Source organism: Oryzias latipes, chromosome 18 (genome assembly GCF_053564925.1).
Source record: "Oryzias latipes strain Hd-rR chromosome 18, Olatipes_Hd-rR_3.1".
Classification (NCBI taxonomy): domain Eukaryota; kingdom Metazoa; phylum Chordata; class Actinopteri; order Beloniformes; family Adrianichthyidae; genus Oryzias; species Oryzias latipes.
Window position 1 is genome coordinate 27,698,231 of NC_136254.1, and position 20,622 is coordinate 27,718,852.

Consider the following 20,622-nt stretch of genomic DNA (forward strand, 5'->3'; position numbering starts at 1 on the left):
CGCTGCCATATTGGATAACTAGTGCTGCCATCAATGGGATAAAGCTAAACCCATGCAAGAGAGACCCAAGTCCAGGAATTTTGCATTAATGCATTTTAAATGTCAAACATAGTCAATATATTACAACGGACTTGGGACTTTTTTGCACATATTCAGATAGCTTTTCCCTTAAAGACCATATAACATATAATATCTGTATTTTGAAAAATTGTGGACTTGGGACACTGAATTGTGTTTTATATTAGGGAAAAATAAAGCACTCTGAATTGTCTGGTAGTTAAAAATGTGTTTTTTTCTGGTTTTTGAGGGTTTTTACTTTTGCGTAAAGTTAAACTTTCCATTCTTATTCTTTTCTAAATAACCTTTTTTGTGTGTGTTACATTTTACCCCGTTCTAGTATATAGCCTTTTTTGGGGGCTTGTCCGGTATTTAAATCCCTGACCACAAGCAATAAAGATACTAAACCTGACGTCTTTGGTGCTTTTCATGTGCAAATCACTATTCCTAGTTAATGTAAATATCAAGTAACGAATTCTAAACTATATATAGCTATACAAAAATGTAACACTAAGCGTAAGTATTTAGGTGAAAACATTTTCAAAGTTAGGTTCATTTGAGAATAAATACAACCATACTATTTTCCTTCCTCACTCATTTCTAATTCGGACATCATTAATGCCATTGTGGGATTAACGCCGGCTCCCAATGTTCCAGGAGGATTTCAATAGGAGACCCTCATATGAACTTTGTGGAACTGTGCTGATTAGAAAACCTTGATAAACTGGACCATGCATGACGAAAAAAAGATATATATTGTATTTTTCTGAGTAAAAGTCATGTTTTTTTTAGGCCTAGTTTGGCCAGGGGCACGACTTGCAATCAGGAGCGATTTGTGTGATTTTTCTTTTTTAAACATAAATGAGCTCATTCATTGGTTATTTTCTCACTAACTACCACTAGAGGGAATGTAGGTGTGCGTGAGCAATGCAGAAGAAGAAGCGCCGTAAAAAACACACATGGAATCTGATTGTCCTGCTTAACTTTTTGATAGTTTTCTCATTTGCATGGAGACAATGTTAATCTTATTTTTATTTTTTCCTTACTCTGACAACAGTGGGACAGCAAGTCATCAAACTGGGTTACAGAGAGACAGAAGAACCGCTGAAGATGCAGGTCCTATAGTAGATGGTAAACCTCATCCAAAACAATGAATTCAGACAGGAAGACTTTTGCTTTTGAAGAGCTCTTCTAAATAAATAAACCTAATCTGTTGTAAATAAAATATACAGTCCAGGCTCCCATGTGGCGATGAGGCTAAAATCTAGATGGCAGCTTCTCCCACACACAAAGGGAGCATCAAGTTTACAAACACATTTTTGGACAGAATTTGACTAGCGCTGAAAGAAGATAGTGGATGCGAATTTGATGTGTGAATGGCGTTCTGCGTGAACGCAGCATTACGCTAAAAATTTGTTCAGAAGTACTGCACTTTCCTCCCAAAAGTTCAACTTATACTCCCGCATGAATTGTTTATGTTCTCTCTTTATTATGCATTCTTTAACTCCTGTGACTTATACTCTGGAAAATGTGTTTTTTTTGTTTTTTTTTAAGCAGAGATGATCGCAAAATTATAACAAAAATCACAGGAGAAACTGGATTTCTTGAAATTTTACATGTAATGTAAAATTTTTCGTCAGCATTACTCTGGATACTTTAGAATGAGAAGCGGGTAATTTTCAGATTTGTTTTATTAAATTTATGAATCTGAAAACAGAGATTTAGCTATTTAAAGAACATTTGCTTTATTTTGTTCCTTTGTGTAAAAAAAAAAAAGAGAAAGTTTTAAACAATTGCTACACTAAAGAAACAGTCTTTTCCTCATTAAAATGTGGAAAATGCTGGGATTTAACTGTAGCTGCTTTTGAGAGAGGGAAATATTAAAGACAAATTCGACTCCTGTAAGGAAAAACCTGCGATTAGACATTTCCAAACTAAATAATTCCTAATATAACTTTAATTAGGTAAAACTCCTAAACTCCTAATGCAGGATTAACGGCTTCATTTCATACAGGAGATCGTTAAATCACAGTTCGAAGCCTTAAAGCTGCAGCTGCTAAATTTAAACTTTACCAGCACGAAAACCCTTCCAGCATTGGAAATCCTTTTTTTTGCAAGAGCTGCATTCTTTAGTACGATATCACTGAATTAATTATCGTTATAACTGTAGGGAAAGTTGTAAAAATAAATCCTTTTAACCTTAAGGAGAAACAAACTAAACCCCCACCCTAACAGCTTCTTTACGCCTTCAGAACAACAGAAAACAGATCTCTGGTGTTTCGGTGACATTCATAGAAGGTAAAGTGGCTGGGTGATGGATGCGCACTGAGGTGCATGGAAGTGATTTATAGGCTTAACTTGTGCAATAGTGGACATGGGGGGTGGGGGGTGGGGGGATTTGGAGGTTACCTGAGCGTGGAGCGAGGAGGGGTAGGTGAAAGCGGGTGGGAGGGCCGGCGACAGCTCCGCCGGGTACAGCGGGTATGATGCCCACACATCTGGGCTGCCGGGATATAGAGCAGGCACTGTGAGCTCATCTGTGGAAAGAAGAAGAAGAGGAGGAGTGAAGTGAGGAGAGAGGTAAGTGGATGGGGTGAGTGGACAGAGACGAGGGGGAGGTGGCAGTGATAGGGGGAGGTGCACAGTGGTGGGGAGCTCTAAATATCTGAAGTTGATTCCTCTTATTTGGTTTTATTTAAAGCGGTCGTTGTTTTGGTATTTTGATGAGAAGAGGTTTCCGTCGGCAGGACGCGTTTGTCATCGTCTTCCCTGAAGATCAAAGACTGAAATATGCTAATATGTCTGGCCTTCAGCTCGTCATCATATCACTGTGTGACAGCTGCTTCAAAAGCTTTAGATCACGTCAGTTCAATGCCACTTACATTTGGACAAAGAAAAAGAAATGACATCTCAAGTCAGAGACTTCCTGTTGGACTTAACATAGTTTAGGTTAGCTAAAGATCATTGACTGTATATGAGAACTGGACTGAGTGAGTGAGTGTCACCCATAGAACATGGCTTACTTCCGGCTCCAACCAAATTAAGTCAATTTAGTAGCCTTTTGTGGCAATGCAGACGCCAACTAGGGTTGGGTATCACCAATAATTTCTAGAATCGATTCGATTTGATTCACTAGATCCACGTTTTTTTGATTCTTTCAATCCACTCTTTCGATTTGACTGAATTTAGTATTTAATTTACACAGTTTACACATTTAGAGATATTTTTATAGAAATCCAAAAATAATCAATATATGTTTTGAACATATTCATTTTAATCTGATACGGTTCACATACAGTTAAATCTATTGGTGAAATAATAAACCAATGAAATTGTACACAGTGTTACATGGTTTCTCAAACGGAGAAGCTGCAACAAAAATGTGCAGATCTTTATGTTCCACCTCTCCTGGAGGGCGTTTCAGTTTGCCCACTAGGTGTAGCTCGCGCTAAAGAAGATTTGAGCAAAAAAAACTGTGCTTATGACCACAAATGGTTAATTTAAGAAAAATGTTTCCTCAAAAGACTTTAGGAAATTCATGCCTGTCCGGCAGTCGGACCTCCAGTTTTATTTTTATTGTTCCTCTCTCGGGTTGAGGCTCAAACTGGCCAATGGACAGACGGAAGTAACATTTGAAACGGCCGTAACCGAGGCGCAGCTCCAGAGCACGCCAGGAGAGACTCTGAAGGATCCGGTGAACCCAGTCACGGCGACGGGCTTGTAGAGCTCTTACAAACATGTAAAGCCTAGCTACTCGCTCAACATCATCCATGTTCTCCATGATGTGGCAACGAATGAAGTCCAGAAAAACGTTGGCGGTTGCTCAGCCACTGGAGCGTCGAGGCATCTAGCAGAAAGTTTGACATAGAAATACTGGGTAGACAAGCTGACGTCAAACATGGGATCCTGAATTACAAAAATGAAGCCTCACTTGGGATGGGAACATTGCTCCGCCCCAAACGAACAACATGACAAATATAGTGGGTGGGAATTTTTGTTGGACTCCATCGATGGGTCCACCCACATTCCAATAAAAAGAAACGACATGTTGCAGAAATCGAGGCAAATTATTTTCTAAATCAAAATGACTAGTTTAAAAAAATGTTTCAACTCTGCAATTGTCATGAAAAGACAAAAAAAAAATTCAATATTTCTGAAATCAATTATCTAAATCTAAATTTAAATAAATAGGTTTATCTTTTGCTGTAAAGATAGACGTCTTAGTTAGTAGCCAATATGAAACCAGCCTCTAGTGGTCTTTTAGAAAGTGCAACATTTAATCCATTCTGGTTTGAGGCAGATGTGGAAATGGAAGGTGAGGCTTTAGTAAAATAAAAAACTAGTACGTTTACCAAAAAAAAAAAAAAGAAGTTGAAAGCTGTATTTTCAATTAGGATAATAGTCTGCTTGTCAGGAAACGTCCTTAAGTTCCAACAACTGCTTAAGTGGGGAAGGTCTTGATAAGCTCTGACCAGGAAGGAAAAAAAAGCACAGAGAAGATAATAAGCTAATCCTGCCTGTCCTCCGATTGTTTACTGAGAAGCAACTTTACTTTGTGACGCCACCTTTACTAATTGGACATACTCTAGTTTTTGCATTTTTCCTTATTTGCAATGCAAGACTTTGTTTTTTCTGAAAATGTGCATTTCACTATTCAGTTCACTTCTGCTCTTTAGTTGACTGTTACACTGTAGTGAACCACACCAAAGTTCACTTGCAAGTGATTGGATTGCAAGTGATTTATTTTGCTTACTGTTGTTCTTTTTTATTCGTAAGTGTTGTATGTGGCACACTGGCACCGCAGCAAATTCCTAGTTTGTTTTGTTCACTGACGATGGCAATAAAAACTCCCTTGAATCCTTGAATTGGAACCCCTTGTTTAAGAACTTCACCAGAGTTTCCATACCTGCGAAACATCGTAGAACTTCAGTTCTGATGCGGATCAAATGCGCTTGTGTGATATTGCCCAACAGTTTGCACGCATAAGGCCATACGTTTCAGAGGAAACCACCTCAGACATGTTGATTTACTCGATAAGTGCAAAGTGATGGTGACAACAAAAAGTGCTCGAGTAAAGAAGGAGGTGCTGAGTGGTACAAGACAAGTGCACACGTCAGAACGCAGAAAATCACGACACGGAGGCAACTCATTGGAGAAAACATCAGATAAGTGGTAGATTTTTAAGTAGGATTTCCTGTGCTCTCCATGTCTCCCGGTGACTGTTTATCCAAGCATGATCAGACAAAAACAACAAAAAAACAACAGAAAGATTCTGATTTAAACATGTCTTAACAGGAAATGACAGAAATTTCTCTCCTGGTGATTACGTCAGGGTTTCATTAACCGCTTCCTTCCATTTCCCTCTGAGGCACCAAGTACCACCCCCTTCTCTGGCAGAGAAAAGATCTGAGATAAGAACATTTTGGTCATTCAGGAAGAATGTATAACCACAGCTGGTCTATGTTTAACTATCAGTGGCTGAGTCTTGCAAAAAAAAAAAAAAACAATCTTTAACTCTAAGAAAATGTTTAACTAGCCTTAAAAAAAGACAAAGCTGCAATGACAAAACTCACAAACCCCCCAGGGTTTTGAGTAGAACTTATTGTATTGAACAAGACCAGTTAATAATTACTGAAACAAACTAGTCTTTTCAAAGAACAGCGTTTGGGTTGTTTCAAGCAAACAGTGTATAAATGTTTGATTAATATCTCATGAAAATAAGTGGGTTTGCATGGAATGAAACATTTCCATCACAGAAAACAATAACTCTTGCTACAAAGAAACGGTATTCTTCATACTTATGTAGAGTCCTAATTATGAGGGGAGAAAAAAATAACTGCCATACAAAGGAAACAGCTGTCCGACCTTTTTCAGCCAAAGGAAACAACAGCACAGACAGATAGACGAAGTTATCCGGGCTAACGGACGGGCGGGTGAACGATGGGGAGTACTCACATGGATCCCTGCTAATGAACTGCGGCCCGGGGCTTTGCTGAGATGGAGGGGGGTTGGGAGTGCCAACCAGCTTGTTTTTGGCCATTTTGGTGTTGGCCTTGGCGAACTCCAGCCGCAAGGTTTGGGGAATCTCTGGATCAAAACGGACGCCCTGCAATCGGAAAGACTGGTTAGCAAGAACAAAATGTTAAAAAAGGAAGTCTGAGGGAACACAGAGTCCCGGTTTCTTGAAAAAGTAACGTGTGATTTAACATATGAACAGAATTCTAAGTATAGACAATTTTGTTATTATTTAACAATCAATATCAGTTTTTTGTCTTATTAATCTTTTAAAACCAGCAACACCATAATAACACGCTCTTTGACATAACTCTTCATGCGTAAACACCTCTCTAACGTAAAATCTTGCATTTCAGTGGAAAAAAGTTCCTTTTCTCCGCTTTCTAATCCACTGGAATCAAGTCAGTTGCACAAACAATAGAAGAGTTATGGATATTAAAAAGATAAAAATAAAAAATAAAAGATGTGAACACTGGAGCTAAAGTTTTGGTGCTAAAGGGTTCAAGCTAAGCATAAATCAGGGAGGCCTTGGGTCTCATTTTCAGAGACTTTGATGTGCGTCGATCGGGGATTTGAACCCACAACCTTTAGGTTTTGGGGCGGACATTGAACAAACACAGAGCCACCGGTTTGATCAAAAAACCATGAAAAGTTCAGGATTAAAATTTTATCTCTAAAACAAAACAATCAAGGATGTTTCAAAGATTTTGAAACACAGTTTAAATATTTTTACTGTCAACAGCAGAATTGAAAAAAAGCAAACTTAAGTGGAACAATTTTAGAAGTATATTAAGTCAATATATAGAAGTATAAAATAATATAATTTCTGTACATTTTATAGATTGAATAAAACAATAACTCTAAAATATGTTTTGTTTGTGTATAAATGGCTATGTCTATATGTCCAATGGATTTTAAAAAGGGTTAAGATATTATCTTTTCCTGTATTAAGAAGAGTCGTGAATTTTTATGACATTTTAAAGCAATGTATCGATGTGCTTTTTTTCCTCCTATTTAAAGCTTGCTTTTATTTATTTTCAATAGTTAATTATGATGTCGGCTTATTGGTTCTCCCAAATTGTTTTTTTTTGGGTCATTTTGATGGGGCTAAGATTGGTTCTCAACCCAAAAGATGTTCTGAATGAGCTCAGTTACAGACCAAAGTCTGACCGAGTGGCTAATTCTGCTCAGCTGTCATGTGTTGATTTGATATTTAATGGGCAGAAAGTGACAGATTTACTGCCTTCTGTTAGATGAAGCGATCCAGAGGACTAAATGACACCACGTCTTCACTTCTGTTGTTAAGATATCCAGAGGAGGTGGTGGTGGGGGGGGACGTGGCTGCACGGGGAGCTGTCACTTTGAATGCTTTTCATCTTTCGGGGTCCCGTGATAAAATTAGCTGCTGTTCCATCGCAGCCTACAGTGTGTGTTGGTTGGGAATTAAGATTTGTCACCTGACGACACAAACCTGGCTGCAGCACAATGACATTTCCAACAAAAGCACGTGAATCGAACCAAAATAACTCCCGTTTTGCGTCGACGCATCTTTGATTTAGACCAATTCTTCAGATGCCGACGGGGAAGGCTCGCATCGCAGATGGACGTCAAACTATGGGTGGAGATTAGGCCTGCACAATTACTCGCAAATTTATCGCTAGCGCGATTTCAAGCTGTGCAATAATCATATCGCAAAAGTCGGCAAAAATGGTAAACCTTAAATGTGCTAAAACAATTTTATGGCAACTTGAACTATTTAATGATTTGAATAAATCGCTTTCTCCATTTGACCAATCAGATGGAGTCCTTCATGTTGTTGACCAACCAGATGGAGTCCTTTATGTTGTTGACCAATCAGATGGAGTCCTTTATGTTGTTGACCAATCAGATGGAGCTTCTTATGTTAGATGTTGCCCTCCTAATTAGACGAAGGTCATTTGGAGAATAATTTAAGGAATTTTGACTCTTATTAAATTAAACTTTTGCAGTGAAATTGAAATGTTTTTATTGTTTTTGTTAGTAGTTCATTTATCGCAAGTTATATCGTCATCGCAATATTGATCACTAATATCGCGAGTTTTCCTCATTTCGTGCAGCCCTAGAGGAGATGATTGGGAAATGCAAACTATATGCATCTTTTTTTTTTTACAACAAAAAATTACACATTTTACATCTATAAAACAAAGCAATATTTTTTGCTCCATTTAGTTGGAGCAAAAAATAAAAGGCGTATAATTAACAAGAACTAAAAACGGCTTCAATTTAAGAGTCATTTGGTGGTTTGGGAGAGACCCTTAACAGCACAAAGGTCAAATCAGTCAGGGGGGGGAAACAAGTCGGATGTTGTTTGCAGAATGCAGAAAAAAGAAGTGGTGGGGGTTGGTTTGTTGAGCCGTTCCTGCGGGCTGAGGCAAGGCCGAGCTGAACCAAGCGGGGGGAAGACTTCTCATGAAAGGCGAGGAGATTTAAGTGGGATTGCTGTGGCTCGGTGCGCTCACAGCTTCTGCCTCGCAGAGGTAGTAAGCTAGTACGTGGATATAATGAGGCCCGAGCCCCCTGCTGTTTGAACTGTATAGAATATCTACCCTCAAGTGCTTCTTGGCCTCTTCGTTGCGGATCGCCTCGGCGAAAACTGTAGTGCAGTTCTGTTGTCTTTTTTTGGTACGACATACTGAGAGAGTAGTTGAAACCAAAGCCACTTTTCCTCTTCTGCTGGTTTGCCAACAGAAATCTTCATCTGACACCCCCCAGGGATGCATACCCCCTCCTGCCCACCCCCCCACCCCAAAAAAAAACACACACAGGAGAACTTCTCAACTTCCACCCTTGCTTATTGACACATCTCATTTTTTTGTTTCATTTATTGATTTAAACGTGTCCTCTCCAGTAGCTGGACAAACGTAAGAGCTAATGGTCTCTTGTGTTGGACAGATTTTACTGATAAAAGAGGCGGTAAAAAATCTTTAGACACATGTGGTATGTTTTTGTATAAACCCTTCTTGTATTTGATGGGTCAATACAAAAGGGGTTTATGCAAATAAACACCTTTGGTGCATTTGTATAAACCCTGTTTTTGTATAATCCTTCCCCTAATACAAAAGGGGTTTATATGAGGTGAATTATTTGCACAAACCCCTTTTCTAATAGAGGCCAAACTTTGTTTTAATTATGATTAATGTTTATTACACAACTACCGGTTTGAAGCCCATTGGGATGACTTTTGTTGTAATATTGGGCTATATAAATAAAATTGAATAAAATTGCATCCATTTCTTTTGTGAGTTTCTACATTTTTTGGATATTTTTTGGCACATTTTGACAGCTAAAAGGGGAATGGAAAAATATCCAATCAACAATTATAGAAAAATGGGAAAATAAACTAAAACAAGTATATGTAAAAAAAAAAAGAAAAGATTGACTGCCTCCCTTGGAGGTAGACGTCTTTACTGAGAGATTGAATGGATTAAATGTTGTTTATGCCTTGGTCACGTGCACCCATAAGGGAGTTGACCCATCCGGGTGCTTCAGATTTTTGCGTTGTTCTGGCCCATGGAGGGTCGTAGACAGGGGGGCTGAATCTTAAGGTGAGCACAGGTGTGTCTTTTAGTTTCATTGTCGTACCCATGATAAGTGTTTTTAAAGATAATGGAAATGACACGCATGGGTGACGCTGTTGTACGGTGTCCTACTGTAGTCATTAGTAAGGTGTGAACACAGGCTCCTTACTGAGTGCAAGCAAATGATTTACACACACGTGGTAAGCAAATGCCTGTAGGACATCCACAAAAACTACACTGTGATTGTTGAATTTCCTCATTTCTGAATCTACGTTCATACTGACCTCGGCAATGCGCGTTCAAGTGGCCACTAAAGAAAAGTGCAAGTAAACATGCTTAAATGCAGGTTTCAGGCTTCTGTGTTCAAAGCTCTCACATTCACGGAAAGGTACGCAAGTTTCTACAACTGTTTTCGGGCTCTACGAACAAAACGCGCAACCATTCAATGTGCATTGCAAATTGCATCAGGTTGAACTTTGACCAATCAGGGACTCTGATATGGTAGTGACGTATGGTCGGCATCCTTTCTGATGCGCGGAAGTGCCACCTGTTTAAAAATTGATCATGGAGGAGGAATTAAGTATTGCGGTTTGTTGCCCTGCCAGAATGATATAACACCAAATGTAGAGCTGTGAAAGAAAAAGCCTTTGCACTGCTTTGACATTTCGCATCCAAGCCTCTTCCAACTGTAGGTGGTGGACATGTGTTAGCAAACAGTAAAACAAAAACAAAAAAGCAGAAGCCCCTCCCTGCTTATGCAATGTGAACACTGTAAGCTAAATGTGCATTCAAGAACCTCCAATAAGCTCATTCTTGAATGTGCATCAAATGCCCAGTGTGTACATAGCTCAGCAGTCAGGTTGTTAGCATGAGTACGCAATAGGCGCAAATTTATTCCTTGAACAGCACTAACGGGTTCCACCTGCATCTGCGTCTCTCCTACTTCACCCTTACGTGTTTAAGTGTACGCTACGACCTGCTGCCTGCAGCATTTGAAGAAAAAAAAGCTCAAACATTTTCACTCTCCGGATTGGTGGTTTTCCATCTTCAAATTTCATGCGGATCATTTGTGTTGCTATTTTGCCTCTGGTGGTTATAGGTTGGCGCCCGTGTTTGGCGGCGGAGCCGCCATCAGTGTGTGAATGTGTGTGTGTATGGGTGAATGGGGCTTCGAAGCTAGAAAGGTGCCATACACATAAACGGAATTTACTATTTACCATTTTTTTCACCTTCAGACATCAACGAAGGCAGTTGATACTAAGGCTAAGATCCAACTCCTTTTGTTAGTTCTTTTCCTTCGTTTCGGTCTTTGTCCTTTTCTGTCTATTGTTAACACATATTTATGAATTTATGCCATTTTTATTTATCAGGTGTAATGCCCTCTTGTTTGTTAAGTGGTTAATAGGTTTTGTTTTGGATTCTTGGCGTTGTTTGTATGAAACTAAAAAAAAAGGTTTAAAAGAATTCAAGGGCTCTGCAGCTATCAACCCACTTTAGGATGGAGGACCAGATGATCTCCACAAATGATGAAGAGCACAACAGAATCTGATGGGAAAGTGAAGGTGTAAGAGCTACTGTTCATTCCCCACTCAAAGCTGGATAATCTCCTTTTTTTTTTATTGGAGTCCGCCTCATCGAGGCTTTAAACTGAGCCGCAGATTTAAATTAAACCGTAGATCAATATGTTCTGTTTACGCAAGGAAGGGGAGCTAATTTTCTCCTGACCTTGCAGGATCCCGAGCGAGAGATAAAATAAAATAAAATTAAAAAAGCCGTGGCAACTCAAAGCAGGAACATAGTTTTTAAATCTCCTGGCATACGATGGGAAAACTGCGATGTAATGTCTGCGTTGCCCTGATGTCGGATGCATTCCGGCTGAGAAGCCTTCAGCAGATAGGAGCTGGTGCAGCTGCAGAGGAGCACAGAGGAGGGCATGACACTTACGTTCAAGGCATTCTTGGCAGCCTCCGCCTCTGATCGGCTGTCAAAGCTGACAAACCCCACCGGCTGGGGAGACAAGAAGACAGAACAAAAGCAGAGAAACATGGTTTAAGGCAGAAAACTGAGTCGGCATTTCTGTCGGAGCGACAAAAACATGCTGGGCTTTTTTTTAATTTTTTTTTTATACATTTTGTATTTTCTTCTCATACTCCCCCCTTTCCAACCCTTCTTGTCCTGTTTATGAAACTGTGGTGACAGAAGTGGAGATAGGAAGAGAAGAGAAGAGAAAAAAGAAAAAAAAGCAGACTGATGGCTTACTTTATGCAGAGAGATCATCGTTCGGACTCCCCTTTGCCCAAATACGGGCATTGGAAGGGAGAATGGGATTGTGAGAGCCGGACGGGCAGAGAGGGGAGGAAAAGAGAACAAAGTATAGATGGAGAAGACGAGAGGAGACACAAATGAGAGGGGGGGAGGTCCAGAGGTTGGAGGTGAGGATGAAGAACAGGTCAAATCTGCAATACGTTAACATCGACATCAGCAGGTCCTGATTGAAATTCACGTCACGTGACTTTTGAGGTGCTGCCTGCAATATGTGATGGTGGGGGCAAAAAACAAAACAAAAAAACAGATAAAGAAAAAAGGGTTGGATCTGTTTTACATTCTGACTGCAGATCTGAACAAAGGAAGCACAGTTTTGTAGTGCACGTTTGCGTGGGGGGACGAGGAGGGGGGTGGGGGGTATATCTGAGCACGCCGCTCCCACGGGGTCACACTGCTGTCTGTGATCTAAAAAAACAGTCATGGGTTATGGGAGTTTTGAGTGAGGAGAAGAGGAGGAGGGTGGAGGAAGAAACAAAAACAAAATTTAAAAAAAAAAAGAGAGAGAGAAGGGTTGAGTGAAAAAGAATATAAATAGAAATAGTCTTAGATCTCGGCATTGCTATATATGGAGATCAAGTTTCACGTCTGCACAGCCGCTGATCTCTAAGAAAGTGGTGGTGGTGGTGGTGGGGGGGGGGGGGGGTACAAAACAATGGCTAGGGTGTATACGGGGCAGCGCAGAACTCCTGACCGAACTCGTGCATCAGCTGATATTTGGCATTTATAAGGGGAAGGTAACCCACAGTCCCTCAGGCAGTTGAAGTGTCACTGCTCATGATCTTACCAGGGATTCAAACACTCAAAAAGGGCTCAGCTTGTATTTGTCTAACTTAGCTCCACTTGTGGAACTGCTGCAGCTGAAAGCAGCCCATCAGAATGCAAAGCATGGACTGGTTTTGCCGCAGCTTTTTTGAGTAGAAAAACATTTTAATCCTTGTGCTATACTGTGGGGTTCAGATGACCCCACTCACAACGTTAACATTGGGAGTTGGGTCATCTAGACCAGTGTTTTTCAACCTTTTCTGAGCCACGGCACACTTTAACCTTAAAAAAAATCCCGCGGCACACCAGCATCCAAAAATTTTAAAAAAAGGAGAAACTCATAGTCTGTATTGATCTACAGTCCCTCCACAATCTCACATGCATTTTTGAGATAATTGTTACAGAAAAAGCTGGAAACTGCAGCTGTTTTTTTCTAAAAGATGCAATAAAAGTTAAGTTAGAAGATTTAAAAACAGTTTGTGTGTTCGTTAGTTTCAAGACGTTTAACAACAGATCTCCTTTTGCGCTGTCACTCTCACAACCCAATGCATCATGGGAAATGTAGTGCATAAAACGGCCGAAGATCGGTTTTCGGAGCTTCATTGTTTTGTTCACTTGTTCCACGGTCTGATACCGGATTCTGTGGAAAGCTAAACCGCTAAAGACGAGCTTTAGCTGGTATTTCTGTTAGAACTGAGCGACTTTACGAGCTAAATCGGGACAAGGAAGTGAAGACTTTAAGCACTTCTGATTGGTCAGACCGATGACATGTGATTAACCCCCCCAACACGGGACTTTTCCAAAATACAGCCGAAGGTGCAGCTGAATCGCGGTACGTCATTCTTATCAAAATGTCTTTAATAAAATAAAATAAACGCAAAGAAAAGGTATTTTACGATCTTTTATATTCCTAACTCCTCAGTGTTTTATCAGGGCCTGTTTGGATGAACACAGAGCTGAAATCCTGGAGATGGGAAATGTTTTTAGATCAGTTAATGAGGGCAATTTCCCACGGCACACTTGGCCATCTCCCACGGCACACTAGTGTGCCGCGGCACACTGGTTGAAAAACACTGATCTAGACCCACTAGACAGTGTGTTAAACCTTTTTCCTTGAACGATTTGTGATCTTCACTGGTGTCCATGGATTACATGAAATCCTCTTCACCTTTGTCATGGTAGGGAGAACACGTCAACGTCAGGGTGGGGTCATCTGGACCCCACAAGATAGCACAAGGGTTAAAAATGGTTTGTTCCATAAACAGTTACTGAGATGGTCTTTAACACAAACAGCTTACATTACTACGATACACCCCAAACAAAACCCTAAAGAAAACTTTTTTGACTTCCGGGTTGAAGCACTTTAAAAAGTAACATTAAAACTCAAGCTAGGTTAACTCCAGTGGGAATTTATTAAACTCTTTTTCATTGTATGAAAAAGAAAATAAACTATTAGTTAAAAAAAAACCTCTTTGAAACTTTCCTTAACTGTTGAAACAACATATTTTATTATCTTGAACTACAGTTTACTTACTAAAACTCATATTATTCTTATACTACTATGATACAGCCAAAATACAAGCCTATGGAAAAACTTTTTGACTTCCAGATTGAAGCACTTTAAATAAGTAGCAGTAACACTCAAGCTAGGTTAACTTCTGGTTAACTTGTTCTGCAAACAAGCTGTCTTCTTTTACTTAAATCCGTCAGAGTTTTATGATTCAACTAGAAATCGTTCTGATAACAAACCAAACAATGCAAGAGCTTGAACCCTAACCTGGTGGTTTCAAACCCATAAAAGTGTCCATTACCTCAAAACCCAGTGGCCATTTATCAAATACTTTTTTCATCATTTAAAAATATGAATCGATAAAAATACTTTAAGATAATCTATTTTTGTACAAAAAAGCTGTTGTGTTGGGCTCTACTGTTGACGTTCTTTGAACAACCGTTACTCTATCCGCTTACGCTATCGATGTAATTTCAACAGATTCTGAAGCTGGGAAAAGCAATTTTGCTCAGTTATGTAACAATTTAGGGTAGTAAAGTATGGTAGTATGGTGGTACTTTACTGTACTGTAAATTGTGCCCTATGTAAAGTTATGCAACAATTTACGGTAGTAAACTATGTTAGTACAGTAAATAACTTTATGGTACTGTACTGTACATTTTGTGACTTACGTAAAGTAAGGCGACGTAAAGTACTCCTGCGCCTTAATAATTAGGTACTACAGTAATTATGGTAGAATGTTACATATCTGTGCAAAGCTGATTTGTTAAAAATCTGGTGTAATTATGCTCATTGCAGAAATGCTCAATGAGTTACGATAGTTTAAAGATTGTTATTCTGGTTGTCTTAAAATCTATTATTGTGGGAAAAAGCAACTAATTACAACAACATGTAAAGTGAAAAACTCCTGTAAATAGTCTGAAACCATCAGTTCAACAACGCAGCACTTAAGCCTCGACAAGCACTAAAGAAAAGTTGCTAATTATCTTGTTGGTGGTAAGCCGTAACCACAACAGAGCATCGTCTTGTTCTTCAGATCCCTTACTATTAGTGTTGATGCAACAATAGACAAAAATGTAATCCTTCAGCTTTTTTTTTGGTCTCAAAGGTATTACACTCAGCACATTTGATCTAAATCACCCTAAACCTGGCTAATGAGCATGTCACGTCTGCATGGGAACCGGCGTGATGTGGTAATAAGAACACTGACATGACGCTAAATTGCTTAACTCTGGATGTGGACGCCTGCCAGCTGAGCTCATTTTCAGTCCTGCGCCCCTGGAGGCAAAACTCCACCATCAGTACTTGCTTTTGTCAAAACTGTCGCTTTGACACCTTGAAATTCTTCTTCACTCGCATCCTCACGCGTCCCTGCAGACCTGACTGACTGACTGTCTCTAAAAGCAGTCTTTGCCTCTGCCAAAGGCAACATCGATGCAGTATGGTTTCCCTTCTTTCTTTATTTTTTATTTTCTCCCTTGTAAAGGAAGAAAAAGCTGATTCCTTGTAGCGAACAAGCAGAAATTTCCAACGAGGGGAATACAAAACGAGTTGTTTAATGACAATACAACAGCGGTATGGCATCAATAATTGGGTTATTTCAATTTGAATAATACTCTGAACATACCTGTTTAGAGGTGAGTTTAATCAAGGAGCCTTCATAGCCCTGAAATGAAGAAAAAATGATTTCATCACTTAACATAATCCACTATTATGTGAAAAAAAGAGCATGCTGGTTGTGTTTGCAGTAAATCTGAACATTATGGATAACGAAATCTGGTTAGGGAAAGCCAAAAGCTAGGATAAAGATTTTCTTAGCTGACATACTATGATATGCTCACAACGGTCTCGACAAAGTGCGCTCAAGTGACCACTTCCATTGAAAAGTCTATGTAAACACAGGTATATGTGTGTTTCGGGCTTCCGCTTTCAAAACTCTGGTATTCGCGCATAGCTGGGCAAGTTTCTGATGCCTTTTTTGGGCTCTACGTACAAAACACAGACCACTGAATACATGTTGAAAGTAAGACCAGTCAATTTGGCCAGTTGGGCACTCGGATTGGGTAGTGACATATGGGTGGAGTCCTTTTCAAATCACGGAAGTGCCAACAGCTTGAAACGTGATAATGTCGTGGAAACTAATAATGGCGGTGTATGCCCAGCAGGATTTATATCACACCACGTCTTTCGTATATCGAAATAGAGCTGTTAAAGAAAAAGCCTGGAGGAAGACACAGTCCAATGTAAACACTGTGTGCTAAAAGCGCGATCAAGTACCCGAATTCAGCATGTTTTTGAACATGGAGGGTGAGTATAAAAACCCTTCAACACAGACAACGTTGCTGGCAACAGCAGAATAACACGCTCTTTGAACTATCGCAAACCTTTGATCGTTACACAATTAACATAATTCCAACGGACTCTGACGCTGAGAAAACCTTTATTGATATTGTGTTGTATAACGCACGTAAAGCCCTAAATAACGTTACAGAAGTCTCAGAAATGTCAACACTGGAACAACGGGCAACAGAAAACTAACACATGCTCTTTGAACTACCGTAACTCCTTCAACGGTTTACGTAAATAATGACATTCAACGGATTCTGACACTAGTGTTGCATACTTGCACTTTTTTCTCAGCCCAATCTGCTGATTTACGCTGATTGGGTAAAAACGTACTGTAAAATGTTGCATATCATCGCAAAGCTGCTTTTCTCACCTTTAGAATATGTTGGAATTATGATACGATAGTTCATAGGACTTCAATACCAAAGCTAAAGCTCCGGTATCAAAGGGTTAAGACTGATCATTGGTCAGAGCACATACTAGAAGCGCAGTATTGACCGACTATTTTCATCCATATAACATATTATTCTCTTGAACCATCAGGGCGAGATAGCAAGAAAGCATGCAATGCAGTGAAACTTGAAGCTCTCTGTGCCTGAAACCGCGAGGTGCTTCTGAGGTGAAGCAGAGGCCTTTGTTATTGTATCGCAGGCATCGAGCCATTTGTTTTTTTTCCATGAGACACACGCACTCCAAGCTTCCTGTAGATCCAGCCCTGATTGAACCTCGGCTTTAGGAGCAGAGACACTGGGACCTCGCGGGAGAGTTTCCATTGCCGTTTATTTCATCACCTTTAATGGAGGTCTCGTTGAGTGCCGGAGAGGAAACTGCTAAGAATAGCTGCGGCCCATCAGTTTAAAACATCCAAACATACCTTAAATGGTCTGAAGAGGAGATACAGCTCCCGTGGTTTAATATCCAGCGGTAGTCCACTGACAAATAGTGTTCGGACCTGAGGAGGACAAGAGAATGATCATGCATTTTTCATGAGCCTCCATCTGTTATAAATAGATCCATTGCTTATTTGACAGTAGCAAATGGAAGTTATGAGAAAAGTAGGATGAATGTAGGTTAAATAGCTTCCTAGGCTGGCTTTTTAAACACAGATATATTTGTCAGATTAGTGAACAGAACATTTTCCATTCCTGGACATAGCTTTGCCTTCTAGAACCTGTTGCTCATGATAACCCACAAGGAGTTATTCCATCTATTCCATGTCAGAACTTTTCAACTCAAGGCTTTGGTTGGGATGCAGGGAACTACAGGTAATGCTCAGTGTTAGCAACAGTTGAAATGTAGCTGTTGTGGTCCCACGATGATGAAAAATGGGCTACAGGCTAAAAGAAATGGGGATATTGTAAGACTAAAAGTGCTGATGAAGTAGAAAATTAAAATGCAACGGTCGCTGCAGGTAAAGTAAATTCAGGGCTTTAATAAATAAAAAAGGAGAATTTTTTTACATAAAATGCTCTGGATCTTCAACGTTAACCGGCACCAACTGGAACGTGTCATACCACAAAGGCTACAAGACATCGTAGGGGTTATGGTCCAAAAATAAGAGACAAAATTGACAAAATAGTCATCTTTATTTTTGACAATTACTAAAGATGTTTTAAGGCTGTGAAACTCCTCACTACAAACATTTTCCCACTTTTCTCTTGTTTCCATTAAACTTAATTTTATCTATACAGCCCAACATCACAGCACAGTTGTCTAAACAGGCTTCACACCAACAATTGTACAAAACACAGAATCAGTCATAAAATAAGAACAATAGCAAGTTGCTAAACTAAACAGGCTCTGGATATTCCTTCCCTCCAGATCCTCCTCGTTAAAACTCTCAAAGTTCAAATATTCGTAGAAAAATCTGTCCAGTATTTTAGAATGAAACCAAAGATCTGATTGCAGCAAGATTTATGTATATTTGGAAAACGGAATGCATTGTTTAGAAGAGACACCACATGGAGGAGATGGACGATGGTCTAGAGCCAATAAGGACGAAAAAACACAGTGTGCCGTAAAAATAAATACATAAAATAAAGCATGCAAAATTTTCAAATAAATACTACGCTCAAGTTTGAAAGTTTTAAAGCTTATTCTGTTTTGGAGATTTAAGGCTCATTTTTAATCATTAACCTGCATTTATGGTTACAGTGTTTTTCACCTTTCTAAATATTGCTCAAAAATAATAAAAAGGTTAGGCAGTTGGTTAGCTCATACACATTTATTGCAAATGAAATACTAATTTAAAATATTTTAAGTTCCTTAAAAAACTAAGACAATGAAGTTATATTGTACAAGATTGTGTTCTCTGTTATACAGTATCAATGCTGTTTATACAGTAACGAGGCTTTATTGACATTGACAAATGGCTGGAACAAGGACAGCATGTTTGCTTCAGAACACAGAGACACATTCATCTTCAACTCTTAGCAACACGGCTAACAAGGACATTAATAGTTTGTGTTTAACAACAGAAGCTAAATAGGTTTCATTGGTCGAACAGTGTTGCTATGGCAACATGGGTCAACTCTTTGAAACTTTATTAAAAATGAAAGTAACTGGAGGCATATACAATTTGCCAAATAAACACTAGCAGTGTTACATTTTCTCAGCAGACACACTTAGGAATTTCACTGGGTAAAACCTGACTGAACCAACATTGCTGTGTCCTAAATTTTTTTTACCCCCATTTCTTGATTTGGCATCAATTATATCTGTACTAGAGGTGGTTTTATATAAACCTAAACATTTTTCTATTTTGTAAAGAAAAACAAAAACTAGGGAGTAGCCTTTTGATGTGCAGTAGCCCTGCTGAGCTCTACCTGTTAGCACATTAGCAACAAGTTTAGTGGAACTATATTTTTCAAAGAAACATACGAGAAAAAGTTTATGAAAAGCAAAAACGGCTAAAAAAAATAATATTTTTTTAATACTTTCTTATTGACCGACTTTCTGACTCCCCCAAAATTGGCCAGTTTTACCCCAAAAAGGGGCAAAAAAATAAATAAAAGAAAGGCCACAAATGTAAAACTTATTTTGGTTTACCTCCTTTTTATTTTGGTTTATGATGTAACACCATATGTGGTTGCCTATAACCGAAGAAAAACCTCTGAGTAAAAACATGCATGTGGTGCTGTATGCATGCAGACATTTCCACACGTCAACTGGTGATGAACATGATTTCTATCAACACATGCAGACCCATTAGCGCCGGTGCCAACATTCTGTAAACATGGACACAGCAGCGCTGCAACACCCAGTTGCTGCAAAGTCCTGTCAGAGCTCTCGAGTGTAGATCCGGTTACAAACTGTAGGCGCTGAAACAGGAAATTCTATTGGTTACATGTAACTGTAGACCAACCCGTCCTTAACGAAGGGTCAGCTCAGGACAGAGCCGTTAGCAGAGTTTGAACGCTGCTTTTTACCCCAGAACATAAAAGAAAATAGGTTTAACTTACATGCATTAAATGATGTCAATTGGATTTAAATACTTTTTATCTTGATTGTAAAAAATGTAAAACCTATTTAGACAAAAAAAAACATTTCAAAATAAAAGCATTATCAGCTACCTATTTTTACGCTGGATGTAAAGTAAAAAAGATTTCTTTAAACGGATGTAACGTCAGGAAGTAGAAAAAGCTCCAAAATGTATTAGATCAAGGATTCACAGCTCAGGGGACAGAAACTGCTGAACTAACACTGCTGTTTGTGGAGACTCCGAACAGGATGGCATCAATCAGATGGAGAGCGATGGCAGCCGCAGACAGCTGCAGAGGCTGATAAAATAAACATGGCTGTAAAAATAAAAGCAGCGATGACAATAAAAAAAAAAAGAAAAAGAAAAAGCTTTGGAGATATTCAACACAAGAAAGCCACAACGGTTCGCAAAAAGTTCTATTCATCAAATTAGCAAATTGTCTCCTTTTCTAGTTTATTTGAACCCACAAATGATCTCAACAAATAGTAGAAATTATTAAAATTCCAAAACTTTTTAGGACTTTTGATGACATTTAATTAGATGCGTTACTCTACAAGACAAACAAATTC

At 39.2% G+C, this 20,622-nt stretch overlaps 1 protein-coding gene across 3 annotated transcripts in view; it reads right to left on the reverse strand.

The window, feature by feature from the left end:
* The window catches only part of LOC101164593 (RNA binding protein, mRNA processing factor), a 51,944-nt gene that overhangs the window by 15,965 nt on the left and 15,357 nt on the right, over window positions 1-20,622 (reverse strand). For 2 of the 3 annotated variants that reach the window (XM_078936192.1, XM_078936191.1), the window contains exons 2-6: window positions 17,447-17,524; window positions 15,854-15,892; window positions 11,574-11,636; window positions 6,013-6,163; window positions 2,467-2,594 (exon numbers count right to left, since the gene is read on the reverse strand). In XM_078936192.1, the coding sequence (XP_078792318.1) occupies window positions 2,467-2,594; window positions 6,013-6,163; window positions 11,574-11,636; window positions 15,854-15,892; window positions 17,447-17,524 (459 nt within the window). Of the gene's footprint in view, window positions 1-2,466; window positions 5,464-6,012; window positions 6,164-11,573; window positions 11,637-15,853; window positions 15,893-17,446; window positions 17,525-20,622 lie in introns of those variants that run through there. The other variant, XM_011487332.4, reaches the window with a different exon arrangement.